At 48.8% G+C, this 23,268-nt stretch overlaps 1 protein-coding gene across 2 annotated transcripts; it reads left to right on the top strand.

Annotated features, from left to right (window-relative positions):
* Positions 1-8,876: 8,876 nt before the first annotated feature.
* TRIM63 (tripartite motif containing 63) lies at positions 8,877-20,817 on the top strand. 2 transcript variants are annotated; one of them, XM_059916009.1, is made up of 9 exons: positions 8,877-9,177; positions 10,083-10,255; positions 13,077-13,245; positions 14,038-14,133; positions 15,354-15,587; positions 16,353-16,375; positions 16,716-16,840; positions 19,092-19,163; positions 20,227-20,817. In XM_059916009.1, the coding sequence occupies exons 1-9, from the start codon at positions 9,019-9,021 to the stop codon at positions 20,235-20,237; spliced, it is 1,062 nt and encodes a 353-aa protein (XP_059771992.1). In that variant the 5' UTR covers positions 8,877-9,018; the 3' UTR covers positions 20,238-20,817. The 2 variants fall into 2 exon arrangements, with proteins under 2 accessions (XP_059771992.1, XP_059771991.1); XM_059916008.1 differs by having other exon boundaries at positions 10,080-10,255.
* Positions 20,818-23,268: the final 2,451 nt, after the last annotated feature.

Raw genomic sequence — 23,268 nt, 5'->3', positions numbered from 1 at the left:
CTGGAGCCTTTTCCTGAACTTGGATTGAGTGTCCTTGTTCCATTTTGTCAAGCATCCTCATTACATGGGCCTTTTCCCAGTCTCACCTCTTGGCTCACAGGGCTGGCCACTTTCCTTTATCAAACTGAAATGACTATAGAGAATGCTATTGTTGACCCCTGGAGGTCGACGAGGAGAACAAAAAGCCCAGGTGCAGCCACACTGCCTTGTACAGGGGCCAAGAGGTGCACCACTGGCGAGACAGTGGGAAGACTGCTGTAGCTCCCCCTTGTTCACAGGTCCCCAACATTCCCCGGGTGTCTGGTACGGAGAAAAAAACCAGTCAGAGCATATATACACTACCAAATGTAAAATAGATAGCTAGTGGGAAGCAGCCGCATAGCACAGGGAGATCAGCTCTGTGCTTTGTGACCACCTAGAGGGGTGGGGTGGGGAGGGTGGGAGGGAGGGAGATGCAAGAGGGAAGAGATATGGGAACATATTGTATATGTATAACTGATTCACTTTGTTATAAAGCAGACGCTAACACACCATTGTAAGGCAATTATACTTCAATAAAGATGTTTAAAAAAAAAAAAAAACCAGTCAGAGGCAGTGGGCAGACATGCACGAGTTTCAGTCTCCAATCCCCAGTGATGCCACAGTGTGATCCCCTCAAGGGGGCGCAGTCCAGATGACTCAGTGCCGTGCTGTGTGTGCACCACACCCGGTATCAGTGTGCTGGGCAGAGTTACACCGAATTTGACTGAAGCCTGCTGCAGTTCTACCCTGCCAGAGTGAACTCAAAGATCAGAGTCAATCATTCTCAGGTGGACCTCCCAAAGCCTCTGCCATCCTCTTGCTGGAGCCAGGGCAAGTTCAGAGCCTTGTGGATAGGTGCAGGTTAAAAGGGCATGGTGTGTCCCATCCGGGATGCCAAAATTTTGTTACTGACCCTCCCAAGTTGGTCCCCAACAAGGGTCGTTCAGCCCCAATGTAGTTCAAGCCAATAGAACGAGACCGAGTTCTAAGACTGAGTTTGGTTCAGAAGCAAATGAAAGCTTTATTCTTTAATCGAGGAATGGAGAGGTGTGAGCTCATGTTCTAGAGCACACGCTCTCCTCAAAAGGCCATCAGCAGGGCTGCTTTACAGGGTTCTTGCCCACAGGGAGTAGGGGCAGAGCTCTTGTGGAAGAGGTGCAGCTGTGCTGCTCACAGGCCCAGATCGCAGTGCTGGGCGCAGCATCCCTGCACAGGGCCCACCACTACCATCTTGAATTGCAGTGTCGTGTGCAGCGCTTCTGCACACGGCCCATCGAGCTGAAGTGTTGGGCGCAGCCATTTTACACTAGGAGCTTTGGTCTGAAGTGGCAGGTGCAAGGCCTCTGCATGCGGTACCCTATGAGCAAGTGAAACTAGACTAAACACAAAGGGGGAAGAAAAAGGTTAGACACTATTTTATTACCCAGATTCTATTTGTATTTCCTGGGAATTGTTAATGGGCTTTGCTGGTGGCAACTTCTGTCTTGCTCTTTTAGGTCAATCTCTCTGCGGGGGAAGCCAGACACCATGCTACGAGGATGCTCAAGCAGCCCTGTGGAGAGATACAATTGCTGGGGAACTGACACCTCCCACAAACTTGCCAGCCATGTGAATGAGTCATCTTGGAAGTGGATCCTCCAGCTCCAGTCAAGCCTTAAGATTAACTGAACTGTACTCCCAGCCAACATCTTCACTACAACCTCATTAGAGACACTGAGCTGGAACCACATGACAATAGTATTGACCTCATAAGTTAATAAAGAGTTGCTCTTGAATTTCTGACCCACAGGAACTGTGTGAGATAATAAATGTTTATTATTGTTTTAAGTTGCTAATTTTTGTGAAAATAAGTTGTGCAGCAACAGATAACACACAGACCATGCATGGGGTCATCCGTAGTAACTGTTCAATAAATGTCAGCCAGTATCAGTCCCCTGACAGAGAATATTAGCAACAACGTTTGCTGAGTGTCTGTCACTTGCCAGATGTGTGCCATGTGCCTGGGCAAATTGAGTCCCTCCTCTGCACCATGAATTTTCAGCAAGGGGTAGAGTGTTGGCAACAGTCACCCAGAACCCTAGACTTTCCAGGCTGGAAAGACCCAGAGATACCTTTACTCTGCCTAACTCTCATTTTACAGATGAGAAAACTGAGGTACAGAGGTTAAATAATCTGCTCAAAGTAACAGAACTGAAATGTAGAGGAGCCTAAACTTGAACCCAGATCCATTAGTGCCTGGCAGCCTCTTCCTTGTTGCTCTGCACTCTCAGGGCCTTATAGTAAGGGTTTATTGCATCTCATTGTTTATAAAGCACTTTTGATACTTTAGTTCAGGATCATTTATGTAGAGCCCCCTCCAGACCTTATTCGCAACCCATGTTCCCTGTCACTGGGGCAGTCCCTTTCCCTAAATGCCATCCACTCCCCAGAGCCCTTGTAGCTGCCCACAATGGTCATCTGGATCTGGGGATAGGGGGAAGAGGCCCATAGGGCTTCCAGCCCTGAGTGGTGAGATCCTGAGATGCTCTGCTGCCCTTCCAGGCCCAGTGGGCTTTGCCCTGGCACCTGGGGCACTGCATCATGACCTAGACCCCATGGACCTGCCTCTGGCAACTGCTCTGGCTTTAGCCTCTGGATCCAGTGACCTATCTGTTTGATCCTGTGATTTGGGATGATTCTTCAACGAGGATGACATCAAAGCATGTGACAGGGATCTCAAACCATAAGAAAAACAGTGCCCATCCCACACCCTTTCTGAGGGTACTCCAGGAACGAAGGAAGCTCAAGGCGAAATCCAGAGGAAGAGGCGGGGCAGGCCCAGCCCTCCGGGGAAGGTCATGGGGGCTGCAGGGAGAACGGCACACACCACACCCGTGGAAAGGATCTGCTCTATGATGTACCAAGAAAACATCTAAGCAAGCCCAAGGTATGTGGAAATGAAAGGGGAGATGGAGGGTGGTTCCTCCCCAGCATCACTGCCCCCAGGTCTGCATCATCCATCCTGGGAAGAGCTCCTCTGAGAACCCTGCCACTGGGGAGGGGCAAAGACCTGCAGGGATCATCTCTTATGCTCGCTCCATTTGGCAGATGAAGACACTGGAGGTGGGTGTGGCTTACTGGGCATCACATTGCTTGTCTCTGGCAAAGCTGGACATGGAGCCCAGGTGTCTGGGCCCCAGGCCAGGGTTTTCTCCCCCAACCAAGAGGCCTCAAAATCTCAGGTTTCTGAAAAGTCCCCTCTCTAGTGACAATCAAAAAGAGCACAGACTTTGGGGTTAAATTGGCCTATTCCAGATCTGCCAACACTAGCTGTGGGACTTGGGGCAACTCCATATGCCAAGCTGTGCCTCAGTTTCCTCATCTGTAAAATGGGGATAAGTATGACCTACTCGTGGTTGTGGCTAGGACTGAATGAAATAGTGCCATGGGGGCTTCCCTGGTGGCGCAGTGGTTGAGAATCTGCCTGCCAATGCAGGGGACACGGGTTCGAGCCCTGGTCTGGGAAGATCCCACATGCCGCGGAGCAACTAGGCCCGTGAGCCACAATTACTGAGCCTGCGCGTCTGGAGCCTGTGCTCCACAACAAGAGAGGCCGCGATAATGGGAGGCCCGCGCACCGCAATGAAGAGTGGCCCCCACTTGCCACAACTGGGGAGAGCCCTCACGCAGAAACGAGGACCCAACACAGCCATAAATAAATAAAATAAATCAACCCAAAAGTTAAAAAAAAAAAAAAGAAATAGTGCCATGGAGCTCTGAGTAGATGCCCAGCCCCTTGCGAGAACTGAATCAGTCAAAAATAGTGTTAGTATTGCTATCACCTTCCATCTTTACCTTTTCCTTGTCAGGCCCAAACCATTCTCCCTGCTGCTTTGCCTGATGGCTACTCAGCTGGGACCCCCTCTGGCACTAAATCTCCTCCTACTAGTAACAGACTTTGGGGGCAGTCCCAAATGAGAAGTCTGTCTCTTAGCTGGGTGACCCTCCATAAATCACTTAACCTCTCTGAACTTCAGTTCCTGATATGTCAAAAAGAGAATCATAATAGCCATGATCATTCTCGGACAAATCAGTGGCACAAAGAATGGTAGGGAAGGCGATTGTTATAGATTAAAAGAGATTAATGAGAAAAAAACCAACAAAATGCTACGTGTAAGACCTTATTTGGATCTGATTTGACAAACTAACTAAAAAGACACTTGAGGGCTTCCCTGGTGGCTCAGTGGTTAAGAATCCGCCTGCCAGTGCAGGGGACACAGGTTTGAGCCCTCATCCGGGAAGATCCCAAATGCCGTGGAGCAACTAAGCCCGTGTGCCACAACTATTGAGCCTGCTCTCTAGAGACTGCGAGCCACAACTACTGAGCCCACGTACCACAACTGCTGAAGCCTGTGAGCCTAGAGCCCGTGCTCCGCAAAAAGACACTGCAATGAGAAGCCCATGCACTGCAACGAAGAGTAGCCTCCGCTCGCTGCAACTAGAGAAAGCCTGCATGCAGCAGCGAAGACCCAATGCAGCCAAAAATAAATAAATAAATAAAATTTATTTTAAAAAAAGACATTTAAGACAATCAGCAGCCTCTGAAAATGGTCTGGGATTTAGATAATATTAAGAAATTTTTGTTATCTTTGCTATGATAATGGCATGTGATTATGTAAAAAAAATCCTTATCAGTTAGAAATGCTTACCAAAGTACTTATGGGTGAAATGACTCGATGACTAAGATTGGCTTTAAAATATTCTAGAAAATAGAAGTTTGTTCGGGTATAGATGAAGTAAGACTGGGGAAATGCTGAAAAGAATTGAATCTGGGTTTGGTCACGTGAGTTCATTATACCATTCTATCTACTTTTCTATGTTTGGGATTTTCATTAATAAGCAGTAAAAATGAAGATGCATGGAGACTTGCAAAGAGCGAAGCAGTAAAATGTGGTAGTTAAGAGCTCTGGGCTCAGATGCGCCACTGATATTCCACGTTTGTCTTCGTCTGTCAGTCCATAGCTTCACAGCATGTTCTAATAACTGGTAAGGATACTGTTTTATAACTTCCTGCTTCTGATGCTGGCTCTGCCACTCACTGGCTGGGGGACTTTGGCCAAGTGACTTAACCGCCCTGAGCCTCTATAACTCAGCTGCAAAACAGGGAAAATCATGATCCCTGCCTCACTGAGTTATTTTGAAGACTGAACAAGAGGGAAGGATGGAGGGACTTCCCTGGCAGCCCAGCGGTTAAGACTGGACACTTTCACTGCAGGGGACGCGGGTTCAATCCCTGGTCGGGGAACTAAGATCCCTGCATGCCAAACGGCCTGGCCAAAAAGTAAAAAAAAAAAAAAGGGAGAGGGATGGATGGAAAGGGCTTAGCACAGTGCCTGATGTGCAATAAGCACTAAATAAATGCTTCAGTGTGAGGAGCACAGGTTTAGGAGTCAGGCTACCTTGGATGTGAACCCCAGCTCAGCTCTGCTACTTGTGGCTGTGTGACTCTGGCCAAGCCAATTAAGTCTCTGAATTTCATTTCTTCCTGGGAAAAACAAAGATCAAAATATCTCTCTTGCAGGGCTGTTGTGAAGATTAAATGACAGGACATGTTTTGCTGCCCAGCATGGCCCATGTGAGAATTTCCTTTTCTCACCCCTTGACTTTCAACAGTGCTGGCCTTGCCAGCTCCCAGGCTGGAGTCGATCCCACTGTCTATTTGTGTGGTTTTTGCACCTGAACTGCCAAGTGTGGCTAGAGAAAGTCAACAGAGCCACGTGAATGGCTCCTCTCAAATGGCAAATCCGTGTTGGGAGACATCAGCGAGGCTCTTCTGCCCCCAGACAGCCCTTCCACCCCTCTCTAGGGCACTTCCTCCTATGCTTCACACACTCATGCTCCTCTTCTCCCTGCCTCAGCCTCAGAGGTCACCTCAACTCTCTCTTGACTGACGGAGGTTATCAATATGAGCACATTTCTCTCCATCTCCCAACACCACTAATTCTAACCTCCATCCTTTCCTCTCTCTCATCCTCCCGACTCAAAGGTTGGAGTGTCCCTCTTCTTCCCAAGGCTTTAGGATTTATGCCATCAACCCCAACACCCAGCTCCACTGTCTGTACCATCTCAGCCAAGAAAAACTTGCTCAACTACCTCAATCTCCCCCAAGTCTGACAGTAACCCTGCTGCTTCTATGTTTAGTTTGCTCATTCACTCATCCACCCATTTAAGAAATATTTCTTTGTGCCTACTACGTGCCAGGTGCTGGAGGTACAGAGACAAATAGAGACAGTCTTTGCCCTCAGTCTTCTAAGTCCAGAGGGAGAGCCAGACTCACAGCTGGCAAGATGACAAGTAAGATGTAAAGGTGGACCCATGTTTGATGCAGAGATTGACTGGATGTGCAGGAAGGAGGAAGGAGGAGCCCCAGGATGGCTCTCAGCTTTCTGGTCTGTGCAAATGGCTGGATGGGAGTGCTGTCCACCGAAACATGAGACAAGGAAAACGGAAGCAGGAGCTTGGTTGGGGGAGGGAGGCAGGGAGGAGATGGTGTGTTCTGTTTGGGGTATGATGAGTTTGAGGTGCTATTGGGACATCCCAGTAGAGATCTCCAACAAGTCTTCAGCTTAAGGGAGAGAGGGGTCTGAACTGGAATTAGAGATTTGAGAATCATTGGCATAGAAGAGTTGGAATCATGAATGGATATAGAGTGCTCTCTGTTGCAAGTAACAGATTAATGACACTGTCCTGACATTTGTTATCTCACATTTTAGAGGGCACTTCTGGGGGTGGGTAGACTGGCAGCACAATGATGGCAACAACGACCCCAGTGCTTTCTGTAGTTCGTCTTTGCCATTCTCAGGGAGTTGATTTCCTTTTCAGACTTGTCCCTTCTTGATTGCAAGATAGCTGCCTCACTCTCTCATAACCTCATTCAAAGGCAAGAATGAAGCTTTCTTCTTGCACTTTACATTTTATCAGGGAGGAAATCCTTTATCTTTAGCCCACCTACACTAGCCCTTGGGTCTCCTTGACCATAACTATGTCACTTAGGCAAAAGAGAATGGGATTCCACGATAGGCTGAAGCCTTTGTCTCCTGTGGCAGTGAAAAGGTCCTCCTTCCTGGAGAACGGTGCTACCTTATGCCTGAACAAAACTGAGCAAGGAAGAAAAGATGGCCTCTTTTCAACTCTCATCCTCCTCCAGCCCCTGGCTGGCCTGGCAGTGTTGACCTACAGTTCAGTAGAGACTTGAAGAGCTTGGACTTCTGAGTCAAGCATATCTGGGTTTTGTCCTAGAGCCCCTTCTTACAACCTGTGTGACTTCATACAAGTTATTTTACTTCTCTGTGCCTGAGTTTCCTCATCTGTGGAATGTTGATGATACAGTAGTTCTTACGTTGCTGGCTATTGAGATGATGAAATGAAATAATGTGTATGAATTGCTTAGCCCAGTGCCCAGCATATAGTAGGTGCTCAGCTAAGTCTAGCCATTGACATTTTGGGGGGACTACCCTCTCCTTGAAATTGCCCACTCCTTGTCCTCTAGGCCCCCTTCTCTTTCTGTGACTGGTTGCCCCTCTTCTTCTCCTTCCCATTCCCCTTCCTAAGGTTGGCTCTTCTGCCTTCACTACTCACTAGGTCTCGTCTCAGGGTTCCAACCATTAACTCCTCTCCAGGCTGAGGCCGTCAAACTACTCTCCTGCTGCCCCTCTTTCGTGAGATCATGGACACTCCTCCTGTAGGTTCTACAGCCTCTTATGCTCATCCTGAGGCCAGATGTTACTGCTCCCACTCTTGCCCCAGCACCTTATACCAATGTCCCTTTGCGTGACATTCTACCTTAAAGACAGCCGTTGGAACTGCTCTAATGACTTCTACCTGCTGACATGGACGACGGTCAAGAAGGACATGGAGAAAATTTTAAATTTGTGCAGAGAGCAGACAGGAACATCTGGATAATGTCTAAGTGGTTAGGTAGGGATTCGTGGCCCTACGTGATAGTTATTTCTGTCTGTCTCCCTGCCTAGGCTGTGAGTATCTCAGGGCAGGGAAAAGGATTACTCATTTATCTATCACCTTGGTGCCTGATGTATAGTTAGTACTCAGAAAATGTGTGATGAATGAATAAGATTCCTGGCTTTGCCACTTACTTTCCAAATGACTTTGAATAAGGTCCTTTCTTTCTTAGACCTCAGTGTCAAAATCTATAAAATGAGGGAAATAGACTCTGTCTCAAGGGAGCCCTTTCAGTATTAAAGTGGAATTAGGGACTTTCCTGGCGGTCCAGTGGTTACGACTTCATGCTTCCACTGCAGGGGGTATGGGTTCAATCCCTGGTTGGGGAACTAAGATCCCACATGCGGTGTGGCCAAAAAAAAAAGTGGAATTAGTGGCCGAAGGATGGAGGGATGGGCTAGCCTGGGTGTGTGGGGGGTGGGCGGGGACGGGGCGGGACCAAGGCCTTAGCAACATGCTGTGCTGGGGATGGGCCTCATCTGGGGAGCTGCCCAGGACTCCAGAGGAGGGGATGGACCTGATTTAGGTCAGTGAGAGGGCACCGGCTATTAACCCCACAAATCCCAGTGGCCCACTCCCTCCTTACCAGCCTACTGTGGGAGGAGACTAATTTTTGGAGGAAACTCTGGGTACCCAGTCCTGCCTCAAGCCTGTCCACGAACAAGCTGTTCTTGTTTACGACCCCCGTCCCAAGGGAACAGCTATTGCTCATCCTTACATGTGATTTGAGAGGGCTGGTCTTTCAGGCCTGGAGGAAACTCAAGCCTCGCCAGCCGCTTGGCATTGGAATGCTCAGCTGGTCCCTTGCTGGGGCTCATGTGACCAGGGTCCAGCTATAAATATCAGAGGGGCCACAGACCAAGGCAGAATTCGGGCTCCAGGAGAAGAAGGCAAAGAGGCTCCAGGCGGGTATTTTGTGACAAAGGCAAGACCCCAGATCTGCTTAGAGCGAGGCAGGTGAAGGAGACAGCCAGGTGGGTCCCCACGTCTCCTGACAATATGGATTATAAGTCAAGCCTGATCCAGGATGGGAACCCCATGGAGAACCTGGAGAAGCAGCTGATCTGCCCCATCTGTCTGGAGATGTTTACCAAGCCAGTGGTCATCTTGCCATGTCAACACAACCTCTGCCGGAAGTGTGCCTGTGACATCTTCCAGGTCAGTGCTGGGTATGGCCTAGAACTGGGGCCCCAGGCAGCTACTCAGTTTTCCTGTGGTGAAAACTAAAAGAAAATTTCTTTCTTAGCCCAGGACCCTTCCAAACTGGGGCTGTTTTCTCCCCCTCTGAAGTGAACCCCTGCAGAGGCCTCTGGAAGGGGCCGAGGGGGCTAGGGAAGCAGCTCTGGCTGCCCCATTCCTTCTCCATGACGCACATTTCCCCTCCCCACCCTGCCTGTAGCTACTCCACCCCTGTCCTGAGCACCGCAGTTGACTCTCCAATCAGGATTCCAAAAACCTCAAGTGATAAGTGGGAGAGACAGGCGGAGAGGGGAGAGAAGCCAGACCCTGGGGGCTGGAGCCAGCTCCAAAGTGGCAGGGTGCCCAGAGTTTAGGAGGAGGGTGGCCGAGAGGCACTGAGCCATGGAGGCATCTTACCCTTTGAAGCTGTTCCCTATAATATGGTGCAGGAGGGGCTTCATCTCCCTAAGAAAAGAATGGGAGCGATGTGCATCCTGGTTGGGAAGCAGGCCTCAAAATTCCCCAGAAGCACTTTACAGAATGATCTCTCACTACTTTTTCTTTAAAGTAGCAGCCCTAGGAGCTGGCTCTAATTATATGCCCATTTCATAAATGGGCAAACTGAGGCTTGGAGAGAAAATGTTGCTCGCCTGAAGTCATTCAGAGAATTACTGTGACTTGAGCCTAGGTCTGCTGACCTCCAGACCTGTTGATTGCTTGGTTACTTCTCAGGTGCTCCCTGTGTAAGCGGGCTGGTTCTCTCATTTCAGGATAGGGAACTTTAAGTCATCTTGGGGTGAGGAGGGGCAAGGGTAGTCGGAGGTCAGAAAGGGAAGGAATTGAGGAGGGAGCCCAGGCCTCACCTCTGCCCTTGTCACCAGCAGGCTGCAAATCCCTACTGGACCAACCGGGGTGGCTCGGTGTCCATGTCTGGAGGCCGTTTCCGATGCCCCTCCTGCCGCCATGAAGTGATCATGGACCGTCATGGGGTGTACGGCCTGCAGAGGAATCTGCTGGTGGAGAACATCATTGATATCTACAAGCAGGAGTGCTCCAGGTCAGTCCACCCAGCGGCTGGGAGGCCATCCCCTCTCCCCAGCCCGTCCTCTGAGCCCAGCTCTCCAAGGCCCCATCCTGCTTCATCTGCTCAGGATCCAGTCCCCTAGCTGGAAGAGCTATGCTAGCCAATCCAGAGAGCCATCTCCCTCTTCCCCAGGCAGGAGCGGAGGCTCATCTTATCCCGCAGCCCTGGCTTTTGGTGTCACCCAGTGAATGGGAGGGGATCCAGACATTAGGCTGTCCTCCTGGAAGATACTGAGACAGAAACCAGGGGAAAGATGAGATGTAAGAGGGAGAGAGAGGCACTGGAGCCAGCTAAGTGGCCCTGATAAGCAGAGAAATCACCCAGTGAGAACATAGCCAGTTTCTCCATAGCGAGAACACCAGCGCGAGACACTGGGAATGCTTCCTGCTGCTGCTTCATGACAATCCTATAGATCAGCGTGGCTTTCATCAGCCCTATTTCATGGATGAGGAAGCTGAGGCTCAAAGAGGTGAAGTCAATTACCCAAGGTTTCCCAGCTGACAAGTAGAATTGCTGGGACTGGGCCCGGTCCATCTGGCTCCAAGTCTCCCTATTTGTGAAATAGCCACTCATTCTCAGGCAGAATTTGTGCGTGGTGGAAGTTGTGCAGTGTTGGGCCTCAAACTGGGGAGAGACACAGCTACCAGGGAGATCTTTACAAATCAGGACATCCTGACAAGACTTCCAGGCGGCTGACCTCATGGCCCTTGTGGTCCCAAACCTTCACCAAGTGCCTGCCTACAGGCAGTATCTGGCCCCCCAAAAAGGTGACAGACCAGTCCTCGCTTGAGAAAGTTCTGACCTGAGAACTGTTTGCTACTCTGACTCTGTTACTCATGCACTGTAGAATATTGGGTAAGTCTTTGGGCCTCCTTTTCCCCTGTCTCCAGAAAGGGACAGTAAGATTTGTTATTGTGACTGTCAAGTAGGATTTTGATGGGAAATGTTAAAGATATCAAATATTTATTGAGCAGCTACTGTGTGCAGGCACTGCACTAAGTATTTTCCGTGCATTATCCCTGTTTAATTCTCACAGTAATCCTGTAAACCATTCTTACCCTCATTTTCTGGTGAGGAAATGGAGGCTCTGAGAGGATCAGAGGTTTGTCCTAGGCCACTCAGCTAGCAAGTGGTGGAGCTGAGCGGGAGCCTGTCTGACTGACTGCCCAGTGAACGTTCTTAACCGCTACTGCCTCTTACGTAGCTAGAGTTCAACACTACAAAAATGCAATGATATCGTTGATCATGATAATAATAATAATAAAATCAATATTGCTCCAAAATAGTAGCCCACCCAGTGTCGACCTAGGAAGAGCATGTTGTCAAGGCCTTTCCACAGAGTTGAACGATGATGATAGTTATTGAGGGTCTGCTCTGTGCCAGGCACTGCACATTCAGTACAGACAATTCCTGCCATGACCCCAGTAGCTCTGGGATGAAACCAAGGCTCAGAGAGGTGAAATCATTTGTCCAAGGTCACAATGAGTAAGTGGCAGAACAATCTGGATTTGAACCCCGATGTTGGTGCCTGGGGTTGGGAGGATAGGCCACTGGGATGACAGAGGACACAGGTACCAGACCCTCAGGATCTTGCCTCACCTCTGCACCTACTGCCACCCCAGAGCTCCCTTCCCAGGGGATAGAGACAGGTGGCAAAGGGAGAGCCCTGCCAGCATGGGGGGGCCCTGGGCTAAAAGATGCAAAAAGGTAAGTCTGGAAAGGGGCCTATTTAAGACCTTGAAGGGACAATAATGCCCAGGGTGTGATCAGCCATGCAAGGTTCTTTGGAGGGGAAGCACTGACATGATGGGGGACAGTCATTCTGAGCTGCCTGCTGTGTTAGGGGCTGGGAAAGCAGAGGTGTGTAGATGTGCTCTTGGCTCTAAATGAGTGTATAGTTAGCTGGGGCAGTAAGACCTAGACCCAAAAAATGGAATCTCGGGGAGGAAGTGACCCCGAGAGAAACAAAGAAAACGTGCCAGAGGCCCTAAAAGGAGAGAGAGAGAGACAAAGGGAGAAAGTCATCCTAAGAGTGTGTGTTTGGGAGGAAACAGAAAGAAGCGATTCTGGACCCTGGAAAGAATCTCAGACTGGAAATCAAGGCTTGTGCTGGGCCATTGGATGGCCCTGTGTTGCCCATGTCCTAGTTGTGTGACTTGGGGCACACATACTGCCTCTCCCTCAGAGCCTCGGGGCACCTTCACGGCATGCTTACTGATTTATTCTTTCTACCTGTATTTAATTACCACCTTCTCCATGCCAGGCACTATACACTGCAGATTCAGGGGTGAAGAGAATAGGCAAGTTTCCCTGCTTTGATGGCGATTACAGTCTGGTGGATTAAATATAGAATTCAATGAGGCCATGAGTATAAATTGCTTTGCTCGGATCCCAGCCTGCTGTAACCAAGAGCATGGGGACTATAATTAGAGCAAATGAACTCTAGCCTCCCATGCCCTGACTTTCTGGGTGACCTTGGGCAAGTCAATTCACCTTTCTGGGACCCAGTTTCCTCTTCTCGAAAATGTCTCAAGATGACTCTGGGATTCTGCAATCCTTCCCATGTCCTGTACTGGCAAGGCCTAGGGCCAACTCCATCACTGGAGTTTGAATCCTAGTCGTGGTGTCATTGGCTTCCCTGGTCCTGGGTCCTCAGAGGATGGAAAGAAAAGGGTTTGGGACAGCCCACCACTGAGAGCTTGGATCATAGATCTGGGGTGGCCTCCTGGGGCTGGGGGAGGAGACAGGGACTCGAGACTCCCACCTCGTGACTTATGACTCTTCTCCACTTCAGTCGGCCCCTGCAGAAAGGCAACCACCCCATGTGCAAGGAGCATGAAGATGAGAAAATCAACATCTACTGCCTCACATGTGAGGTGCCCACGTGCTCCATGTGCAAGGTGTTTGGGGTCCACAAGGCCTGCGAGGTGGCCCCACTGCAGAGTGTCTTCCAGGGACAAAAGGTGCTGACCTGAGCCACTTCCACCCCCAGCCCGAGCCTGCTGGACATACGATTCAGGATGCGGATTTGATCCCTGTAGATCTGCTGAGCCGGCCTTTCAGGAATAGTCCCCCTGGAGGGACTTCCCGCCCGCAGGGCCAGCAGCCCTTGCCTTCCTTGGGGAGGTGGCTGAGCTCATGAGTTATACTTAGAGCCACTTGAGAGCATCTGGGTGTGGCCCCAAGGGAGAGAGCAGATCCCAGGGCCAGGCCACCAGGGCCCTCTCTGGCCATGCCTTCTACCACCCAGTGTGGTTTGGGTCCCAGATACCCCTTCCTGTGCTGGTCACCTCTCCCTAGATCCCTCTGCAGCAGGAGGCAGCTGAGAGTCCTCTCCCTGGGCCTCTGGGCCTGTGGGAGCCCCACCATGCTGTACATGCAGTAAGCTGTGGCTCCCCTTTCTATACTCTTTCCTCCCCACCTCCTGCTCTTCTCTTGATCTCTCTCTTCTAGAATTCTCCAACCTCTTTCTTTTATGGATCCCTCCATTCCTAGAAACAAGCCCCTCCTCTGCCAGCACATTGCTGTGTATTTTGGGCAGCTCATTTCCCCTCTCTGGGCCTCATCTGTAAAATGAGGGATGCAGTATTCCTCTGATATTTTCTGCTCTGGAGCTGAGCCGCACCTCAGAAAGAGGCTCTTTCTCGCAGAGAGGGGAGTGAGGGTGCCGTTTTGCTGCCACTCCCCAGATGGCAGGCCCTGAGACTATTTTTTGTCTCTCTTCTCCTGATTCCCCACCCCTTCCTCCCATCTAGACTGAGCTGAGTAACTGTATCTCCATGCTGGTAGCAGGGAACGACCGTATTCAGACCATCATCACTCAGCTGGAGGACTCCTGTCAAGTGACCAAGGTGAGGGGACGACTAGCTCTGCCTGGGGGTTCGAAGCCTCCCAGTGCAGCTTGGTCTCTGGGATGTTCAAGCAGGGATGGTGGGGGAGGGACTGACTAATCAATTCATCCACCTGCTCAACAAACGCTTCTTGAGGACAGCTGTGTGTCAGGCTCTGCCAGAGGTGCTGAGGATGGGGCGGTGAGCAAGACAGACCACGTCCCTGACTTCAGGCAGTGTCCCACCAATAATTCCCAGCATTTATTCAGCACTAGTAGCTTTTAGAACAATGTTCTCCAGTGTGCTGTAGACTAAAGCTTCTCAAACTTTAATGTGCATGCAAACCACCCTGGGATCTTGTTAAAATTCAAGTTCTGATTCAGTAGGTCTAGAATGAGGCATGAGATTCTGCTTTTCTAACAAGCTCCCAGGATTTGCCCAAGTTGCTAGCCCATGGACTACACTTTGAGTAGCAAGACCGTAGAGGCAGAAGGCAACTTTTCTATCCCTGCAAAAGCACCCATGATTTTCCATCTCCCCTTGTGGGGACCTGGAAATGAGATGGGGGAAAGGGATCATTACATTTCTGGTGGACAAAAGAGTTGTGTGAAGGATAGGTTTAAAGGAAGGAAGAGGGATGTTGTTATTACCCATAACAACATAACATAACAACGTAATGTTGTTATGTTATTAACAAGCCCCAGTCTGACAGAGGGAGGGGCTCCCAGTCTGACAGAGGATACTAGAGCCCCCAGTCTGATGAGATGCTATTATTATACCCATTTTATAGGTAAGGAAACTAAGATGTAGCGTCAGTGTTGGACAGAAGGAAGCCTCAATGTGGAGGCCACTAGGGGAGGAGCAGCTTCTCCACCTCTCTGATGACCAAATGATGCAGAGCTTCCCAAATCTGGTCTTGGTCCTAAAATGGGAGGAAGAGTGTGACTTGGGGAGGCCCACATACGTCATCCCATCTGACCTTAGAGTCTCTACTTTTGAGGAAAGATGTAGCTTTCTCTATGACACCAGCCTCCAAATGTTACTGGTGTACTAAGTGGCTAGGAAACCTTAGCAAATGCTTTCTTCTTGCCAAGGCTTCATTTCGTGTTCTGTAAAATGGGGGCGCAGTAAATCTCTCCCAGCTTCAGACTTTTTATTCCTAGCACACCCATCCCAAGAAGGAAGCATTGGGGATAGGAAGGAGGACCTGCAGGATGTGACTCCAAGATCTCTGTCCCCAGGAGAACAGCCACCAGGCGAAGGAAGAGCTGAGCCAGAAGTTCGACGTGCTGTACGCCATCCTGGACGAGAAGAAGAGTGAGCTGCTGCAGCGGATCACGCGGGAGCAGGAGGAGAAGCTCAGCTTCCACGAGGCCCTCATCCAGCAATACCGGGAGCAGTTGGAGAAGTCCACCAAGCTGGTGGAGACAGCCATCCAGTCCCTGGACGAGCCCGGTGGGGCCATCTTCCTCTTGGTGAGCAGGACTGGGAGGGTGTGGGCACTTCCGCTCAACAGCTCTGTCTGAGGGTCAGGTCGTGCTCCATCACTGATCACCAAAGAATGTGCCCTTGGGCAAGTCATTTAATGCTCTCCAAGCCTCAGTTTTCTCATCTGTGAAGTGAGCATGTAACAGTTCCTACCTTCTTTCCTCTTAACTGATTTTACGAGGATCATATAAAAGGATGTTTGCGAAATGGCTTTGCAAGCGGCAAAATACAGTGTCCACTTCGAGACTACTAATTGAGCACATGCCGTAGGTCAGCCACTGAGGTGGAGACACAGATGAACGAGACACAGCCCTACCCTAGAAGAGCTTCTTGGGGGAAACATAAAAGGATCAGCTATAAGATTTTGTGAAGGAAGAGTAAAGTTCAATAAAAATTTCCTAAGCATGTACTGTGGGCCAGGCTTTGTGCTATACACTGGGTATAAAAAGGTGATTAGATATGATTCTCATCTTGAAGATTTCAGAGTTTAAGAGGGTTTAGACTGATACTCCTAGAATCCAAGCTTCCTGCCAGGACAACGGGAGGGTCCTAGGATGATGAGCAAGATGTGTGCAGACGATGGACAGAGGGAAAATCCAAGTTCTGTTCTGCTGAAGCTGAGGAGCGGGTCACAGCTGGGCTAGGGAACGGCACCAAGTGCCCATCTGCAGAGCCCAGTCACTGGTTTCGCTGATTTCCTGGGGCTACCCTCTCTGCAGTCCTAACCCTTTGCTCTTTCTTTTCCCCCACAGAGTGCCAAGCAACTCATCAGAAGGTCAGTGTCTCTCCAGGGCTATGATCCAAGGCCCCAACTCCCTTCAGGGCCTCTGACTTCTGTCCAGAGGGCCTCCTCCTTTGCATTAGGTCTGCTGGGAGGGTCTCACCCCAGGCTAGCTTTCCTGGCCTTTGCATCCCTGCTTTCTTGGACCATCCATTCTGCTTGTGACTGGAGAGGAAATACTCCATCCTCCAGGGGAAGTCACTGGGTGCAAGGCCTGGGTGTGGGCACAAGCACGCGCAGTGGTATAAGTTAGGGCTAAAACAACTCCTTCCTTCTCTGAGGCCAGAGATCTCACTGTGCTCCCACCCCACCCCTTTTTCTCTCTCCCCTACAGCATTGTGGAAGCGTCCAAGGGTTGCCAGTTGGGGAAGATAGAGCAGGGCTTTGAAAACATGGACTACTTTACTTTGGACTTAGAGCACATAGCAGACACCCTGAGGGCCATCGACTTTGGGACAGGTAAGGGGCTATTTCCCCCCAAAATCAGCTTCCCTCCCACTGAGCCCCACATAGAGGCAGATACACTAGCAAAGACGCCCAGATATCAGTTAAATTCATACCGCCAACTTCTGGATGAGCCCAGAGCCCACCACAGTGCCTGGTACACAATTGTTGCTCAATTAATTATGTATGGATCTGCTATAGGGAGGAACCTGGGGCAATAGAGAAAGAGCTTGGCAACTGGAGTCAGGCAGACCTAAGGTCAAATCCGGTTCTACCACTTCTTATCTGTGTTGCCTTTTGGAGGCTCCCTCCACCTCTGAAGTTAGGAGCTTCATTTCCTAACTTTAAACTTAGGTAACAAATGAGCCTACTGATAATGACCACCGAATGATGCTGTTGCAACAAATAAGATATGGCTTCAGAAGCCTTTGTAAGATGCTAGACATATACTAGTTATCGCCTAAAGCTAGTCTTGGCTTCAGCTTCTTACTGCTATAATCGCGGATATTCAGGCACCTTAATTTATCTATATTCTGTCCTTGCTTCTGTTTGTGATTACTCTTCCATAACGTACATATAATAATTGTAACAATATAACCATAACAATAATAAAGGAAAAATAATAAGAGAAAATGAGGCAACCAGATGGAGAACAAAGATTTTGATAGTTTGCTCAAGGTTACACAGTTGAAAGATAGCTAGTTAGCAAAGAAGAAAGAGAGGGCGGATCCAATTCTGCTGAATGTTGCATTTGTCTGAGAGGTGATGCTCCAATGATCTGCTGAGAGAAAGAAAGGGGGGTAGAGGTTGTTCAGGAACAGGGAAGAACTGTGAGTGGGCTGGCAAGAGAAAGAGAAAAGCTTCTTGGCACCTCCTGAATCTGCTCTCCTGCAAGCTTTCAGACTCTGATGTGTTAAATCTATTCCCAGAAGCCCAAATGTACCCTATTCTTGGGTAAGGACAAAATGCATCCCACAGCTGAGATGTCAACGGACTTGGGTGTATCCACTGCTGTAGAGCATCTGCTCCACTGTCACCCTCCCTAAGCTAAGATAGTCAAGAGTGGATCATACTATGTGAACAGTCTGACATTGTGACTGTCTGCACTGCCTTCAGTAATCTCCCTGAGCCTCCGTGTCCTCATGGATACATGGGGAGAGTACCCACAGCTACCCTTTATTGAGCACTTTCTATATCCGGGGCACTGAGCCCTAGACGTGAATTTTGTTGTTTAATACAACAACTTTAAGAGGTAGTTCTCTTGTCATCTCCATTTTGCAACTGAGGCAATAAAACCAAGGAAAGGTGAGCGACTTGCAGAGGCCACACACCAGTAAGTAACCCCACGCAGATTCTACCGAGGGCCCTCTGGGGATTTTATGAGGCAGTGCGTGTACAGTCCTTAGCACAAGGAAGCACTTGGCACAGAGTAAGTTCTCAGCAAATGCTGCTATGAGTAGTTAACTGTGATAATGGTTAAACCACCACAAAACCATTCCCTGGGTTATGCACAGATCCCAATTGTCAGTTTGGAGGAATTAACTCTTTCAAGCCTCTCCCCAGATACTCTTGGCAAATGCTCTGAGTCTGTAGTGACCCCTCAGGGCCCCCAAAGGCTTAAGGAAGTGGCTTGAGAGAGGGGGTGGGGAAGGGGCACGTCTCCTGTGAGTAGAGCTTGAAGGCGATACCCCGGGATGGGAGAGTGAGCACAAAGGTTGTGGCAGTCACTGTCTGAGGCTCAGTTTCAGACAACTAAGGAGCAGATGGCCCCAGAAGGGCTCCACGCCCCACATCCACGCCTCTGTAGGCTAAGGAATGCGGAACACTGAAGAAGGAGTGCTAGGCAAGCAGATTTCAAAGGCTGAGCAGATTCCTTCAGAATAAGGACTCTGATCCCTGAGAATCAAGGCGTTTTTGTCCCATTTTCCCCAGGTAAAGTTGATCTGTCTAAGAAATGTGCAGCGGTACACAGTGTGCTTCCCCAAAGGTCCCTCCGGTCGCAGGCAGATCAAGTGACAGACGCTGCTGCTGCTACTGGAAAAAAGGAGGTCTTGAGCCTCCCTCACTTGGAAGGGTGTGGGAAGAAAGGAGGAGGTTGGGGAAGGAGGACACAAGCCCATCACCTCCTGGGCCAGTGATGTCACCACGTGGCCGTTTGACCCCGACTGGTTGTGGAACGAGTGCTGTCTCCAGCCTGGATCTCCTTTGAGCCTCTCCTCTGAGACACCAGCCCCAACCTAATGCAATTGTTCTTTGTCACACACAGGTGAGGAAGAGGAGGAGTTTATTGAAGAAGAAAATCAGGAAGAGGAAGAGTCCACAGAGGGGAAGGAAGAAGGTGAGAAATCCGTCTCCCTCCTTTCATTCATTCATTCATTCAGTGACAACATGAGATCCCTACTGAGTGCAAAGTGCTGTGCTTGCCGGTGGGGTGATGTTTCTTGTTCCCTGTAGGGGTTTTAAACCTATTAAGGTAAAGTCGTGTTCCCTTTACTCTTAGAGAACTCCCCCAAACTATTCATAATAAAAAGCTCCCATTTTACATCTAAATGACCTTCCTAAACAGAAAGTGACACAGCATAACAGAGGCAAAAGAGAACACCCACAAGGCAGGATTGGCCCAATGTTCAAAATTTTAAAAATTAGTTGTCAACATTTTTTAAATTAGTAGATTTTTTTTAAAGGATGTTTTGTTTCTGTTGTTTTTTAAAGAAGAGTTCAACTAAGACTTTGGATTTTCACCTTGTCAAAATTTGGAAAGAGCTAACAACGCTGGGCTTGCCCTTCTCCCTAGTCTCAGAGAGCTGGCTCTGGGAAGCGGTTGCCTCCTTTGGATGGGACATCCATTTGCTAGTTTGCCCCACCACTGTCAGTCTGCCTGCTTGACCCATTCATGTCACCTGGCCCCATAGGTATTTGAGTTTCCCAACCTGGCAGAGTATAGTTAAGGGCCTGGGATCTGAATCACAGCTTTACCACGGACTAGCGGTGTGTTCTTGGGCAGTTCACGACTTTTCTGAGTCTTGACCTACTCATCTATGCAAGGGGGCATAACAGTACTGACCTCAAAAGATAAGACTGTAATCAGAGTAAATTAGGTAATCATTTAACACAGTGTCTGGCACATAGAAACGTCATGTTTGCTAATGTTATTATTTTTCAATTCAAGTTATTATTGGAACTAAATTCCAACCCAGCTAAAAAATACAAAGTAGCCTTCTAGAGTTTTTTGCATTGGATCTGAAATCCATAGCATTTAGGCAGCTAAATTCTATTGCAATTTTAAAAGGAAGAGGCCAGGCAGGAATTGGAGTCTGATAATTTTGTCACTGCATCCTGGTAAGCCCTGGATCCTCCTGAGTCCCCATCTCACCTTGTGTTTCTTCGTCTTTTTCTTTCAGGACACCAGTAAGGAGATGGAGGAGGGAGAGACCGTCTAGATGCAGAGAGACTGGGGAGGGTGGGGATGGGCCCAGCTGCCTTGGTGACAGGCCCAGGGTGGGAGGGGTCAGGGCCCCTGGAGGGGCAATGGGGAGGTGTGTCTTCTCTCTGCTCAGAGAGCAGGAACTAGGAGCGGGACCTCACCGCGTGTCCAGCGTCACGAACCAGAGTTGGAAACGTGCTTGAAACAACCACACTGGATACTTTTCTACGCTGGTGCAAAATGGAATATTTTGTACATTTTTAAAATGTGATTTTTGTATATACTTGTATATGTATGCCAATTTGGTGCTTTTTGTAAAGGAACTTTTGTATGAAAATGCCTGGTCAACGTGTGACGGGCGATTGTTATAAAGAAGGGAAGGAAGCCAGGTTGATACAGCGGCCCACTTCCTCTCCTTGGTGGGAGGGGCTCCGTAACACTCACAGACCTACGAAAGGATAAGGTACTGTATTTCAGTGTCTATTCCTGACATAAGGGACAACGACGGAGTTCGTGTTACATGTTGTTTTAATAAATGCACAGCGCTTTCTTCCATTTATTACCAAAAGAGCTGGGGTTTCATTCAGCCTTTTTTTCAGAGAGGACAGTTCAGGGTAGACGGACAGAAGGCCTGATAGGAAGAGTGCATCAGGAAGTAGACAGTGATGGCAAGCCCAGGTTTCTATCCCACCAAAGAAGTTGTCCTTTAAACCCGCATTTCCCAATGAGAACTGCGTGGAAAACTGGCCCTGAGAGGACCCTCCAGAAAAGGGTTCAATGCCTTATTTTCTGGTTCTCCAGAAAACAGAGCCTGAGGGAAAGAGTAAACACTTTAGTTCAGCTACGTTCCCAGGGCAGCCAGAGTGAAGGGAAGTGGAAGCAAGTCAGGAAAGGAGGGAAGCAAATCCAAAGTATCGCGTTACCCAACTGGCCACAGCTTCACCAAGAGACCCTTGGCTGCTTGCTCAGCCACGGGAGATGCTTCTAGCAGGTTACAAAGAACAGCTTGCCTCAAACAGTTCATCAGAGGGAAGAAGGGAGAGACCTGTCTGCTGGCTTCTTTCACCTCCCATCTCCCAGGATTGGAGTTTGCCTCCCGGAGAGTTAATGCCCTTGCTCTTCCATTGCATCACTTGGCCCTTTGGGCAGCTGCGGGGGAAGCTAGAAGGCACCTGTCAGCTGACCCTGCAGGTGGTGGGTGGAACAGAGCCTCCGGGGGCCAGTGGGGTTGGGTGTGTCTTGTGCCAGTCTCAGCCTATCAGCAACCAATGTTGTGGTTAGACTGGCCCTTGTAGTTCTTATTATGATTTCAAGATGCCCTTAACTACTAACCATCAGGAAATTCTGAAAAAATAAACGTTTATTACTTACAAGATCTGCAAATTACATAGCATCCCTGGGGTCATGCAGTGAGTTCGCGCGTGGAGAGAGGGAGGGAGAAAGCAAGAGCCTGGGTTCTGCTTTTATTGGGGTCTAGGGTGGGGGCCTAGGGTTTCAAAGGCTCACTCTTTATTGGTGAATTTAGAACATAAGAGAGGGAATTTAAAGCGTGGGAAGAGGAAAAAAAGCGAATGGCTCAAATGGTCAGCAAAATCAACTAAGATCTCCAAAACAAAGGAGCCTCAGTGGGGAGATGCAGCCTGGCTCTTTATCTAGTGCTGTGGCTGGCAAGGTGTTTATTAGAGATAGCCCTGAAGTGGTTGCCTCTTTTGAAATGGATGGCAGTCAAAGCTCAAGTTGGGCACTCACATTACAAAAAAGAAAAAAACAAAACAAAACAAAAACCTGTCAGGGCTAACGGCAGGGGTGCTAGAGCTACTGCTGCCCCCGCCGCAGTGGTCACCATGGAGGCTCTGCTGGAGCCCAGATTTACTCCAGGGAAGTCCAAGACAGCCACCCGTGCTAGCCGATGAGGGGATGACTGCGGCTGAAGAAGCAGCCAGGCTCTTCATGAACAAGGGGCCAAGGGGCTAGGAGAGAGGTGCAGCTGAGCGAATCTGAGGTGGTGCGTTAATTGGGTCTGAGACACCTCGGATTTAGAAATCTGAGGAACACTGCAGAGTCTGTCCCAACTTTTCGACATTCAGAACTCAGTAGCAACTTAAGGGCTCTGAGCAGTCCTGCCATAATCAAAGCTGTTTAACTTTAGACAAATTACTGGTCCATCGAGTTCACGGTGTTTGGAATACCACCTGATCTTTAAAGCTCTTAATATTTCTTGGTGGATTGACTATATAACCCAGCATTTCCCAACTTATTCATTCACATGACATCCTCCAGAACTAGCATTCTATGGAATTCACTTTACAAAAATGTTTTAAACCCTCACACCTCTGCCCATTTTCACTTCTGGGAGTTTTTCCAAGGCTAACTCAGTCCTTAACTTTGAATTTCAGGTAATCAGATTTTGCTTTCATTTCTAGTCCTTAAATTCTGAAGCTTAAATTTTTTTTAAAAAAATTGTGTAACATATTACATACACACAAGTGCACAGAACTAATTTTAGAGTTAAATAAACTACTGTATAGTGAAATTCCATGCTGTTACTTACCAGGTCAAGAAAAGGAACATTATATGTTTAACTGGATCACCTTGCTGTACATCCGAAACACTGTAAATCAATTATACTTCAACTAAAAAAGAAAAAAAAAAAAAAGAATAGGGACTTCCCTGGCAGTCCAGTGAAGACTATATGCTTCCACTGCAGGGGGCACGGGTTTGATCCTTGGTTGGGGAACTAATATCCCACATGCTGCGCAGTGCAGCCAAAAAAAGAGAAAAAGGAAAAGAAAGTTATCAAACCCAAGAAACGCATCATGTGTCTCCCTCCTCCTGCTTGGAGGTAGCCACTATCCTTTTTTTTGTTTTTCCACTGGACCACCAGGGAAGTCCCACCACTATCCTTTTTTAACAATCATACACTTGCTTTTCTTCATAGTCCTAAATTATCCTCCTATAGAAGACTGAAGGAATTTGAGGCCAGAAAGTTAGAAGCTTTCATCACCTTGAAATCACAAGA

Source organism: Balaenoptera ricei, chromosome 1 (assembly GCF_028023285.1).
Source record: "Balaenoptera ricei isolate mBalRic1 chromosome 1, mBalRic1.hap2, whole genome shotgun sequence".
Lineage (NCBI taxonomy): Eukaryota > Metazoa > Chordata > Mammalia > Artiodactyla > Balaenopteridae > Balaenoptera > Balaenoptera ricei.
The sequence above is the reverse complement of the archived record's forward strand: the minus strand, read 5'-3'. Positions and strand labels throughout refer to the sequence as shown.

What these genes read in the sequence shown, in the direction of transcription:
- TRIM63 (XM_059916008.1), top strand. Translation starts at nt 9,019, where the DNA reads ATGGATTATAAGTCAAGCCTGATCCAGGATGGGAACCCCATGGAGAAC. An exon ending in GTGCCTGTGACATCTTCCAG is followed by an intron (nt 9,178 to 10,079) that starts GTCAGTGCTGGG and finishes CCTTGTCACCAG; the next exon opens with CAGGCTGCAAATCCCTACTG. An exon ending in GGCCATCGACTTTGGGACAG is followed by an intron (nt 16,841 to 19,091) that starts GTAAGGGGCTAT and finishes TGTCACACACAG; the next exon opens with GTGAGGAAGAGGAGGAGTTT.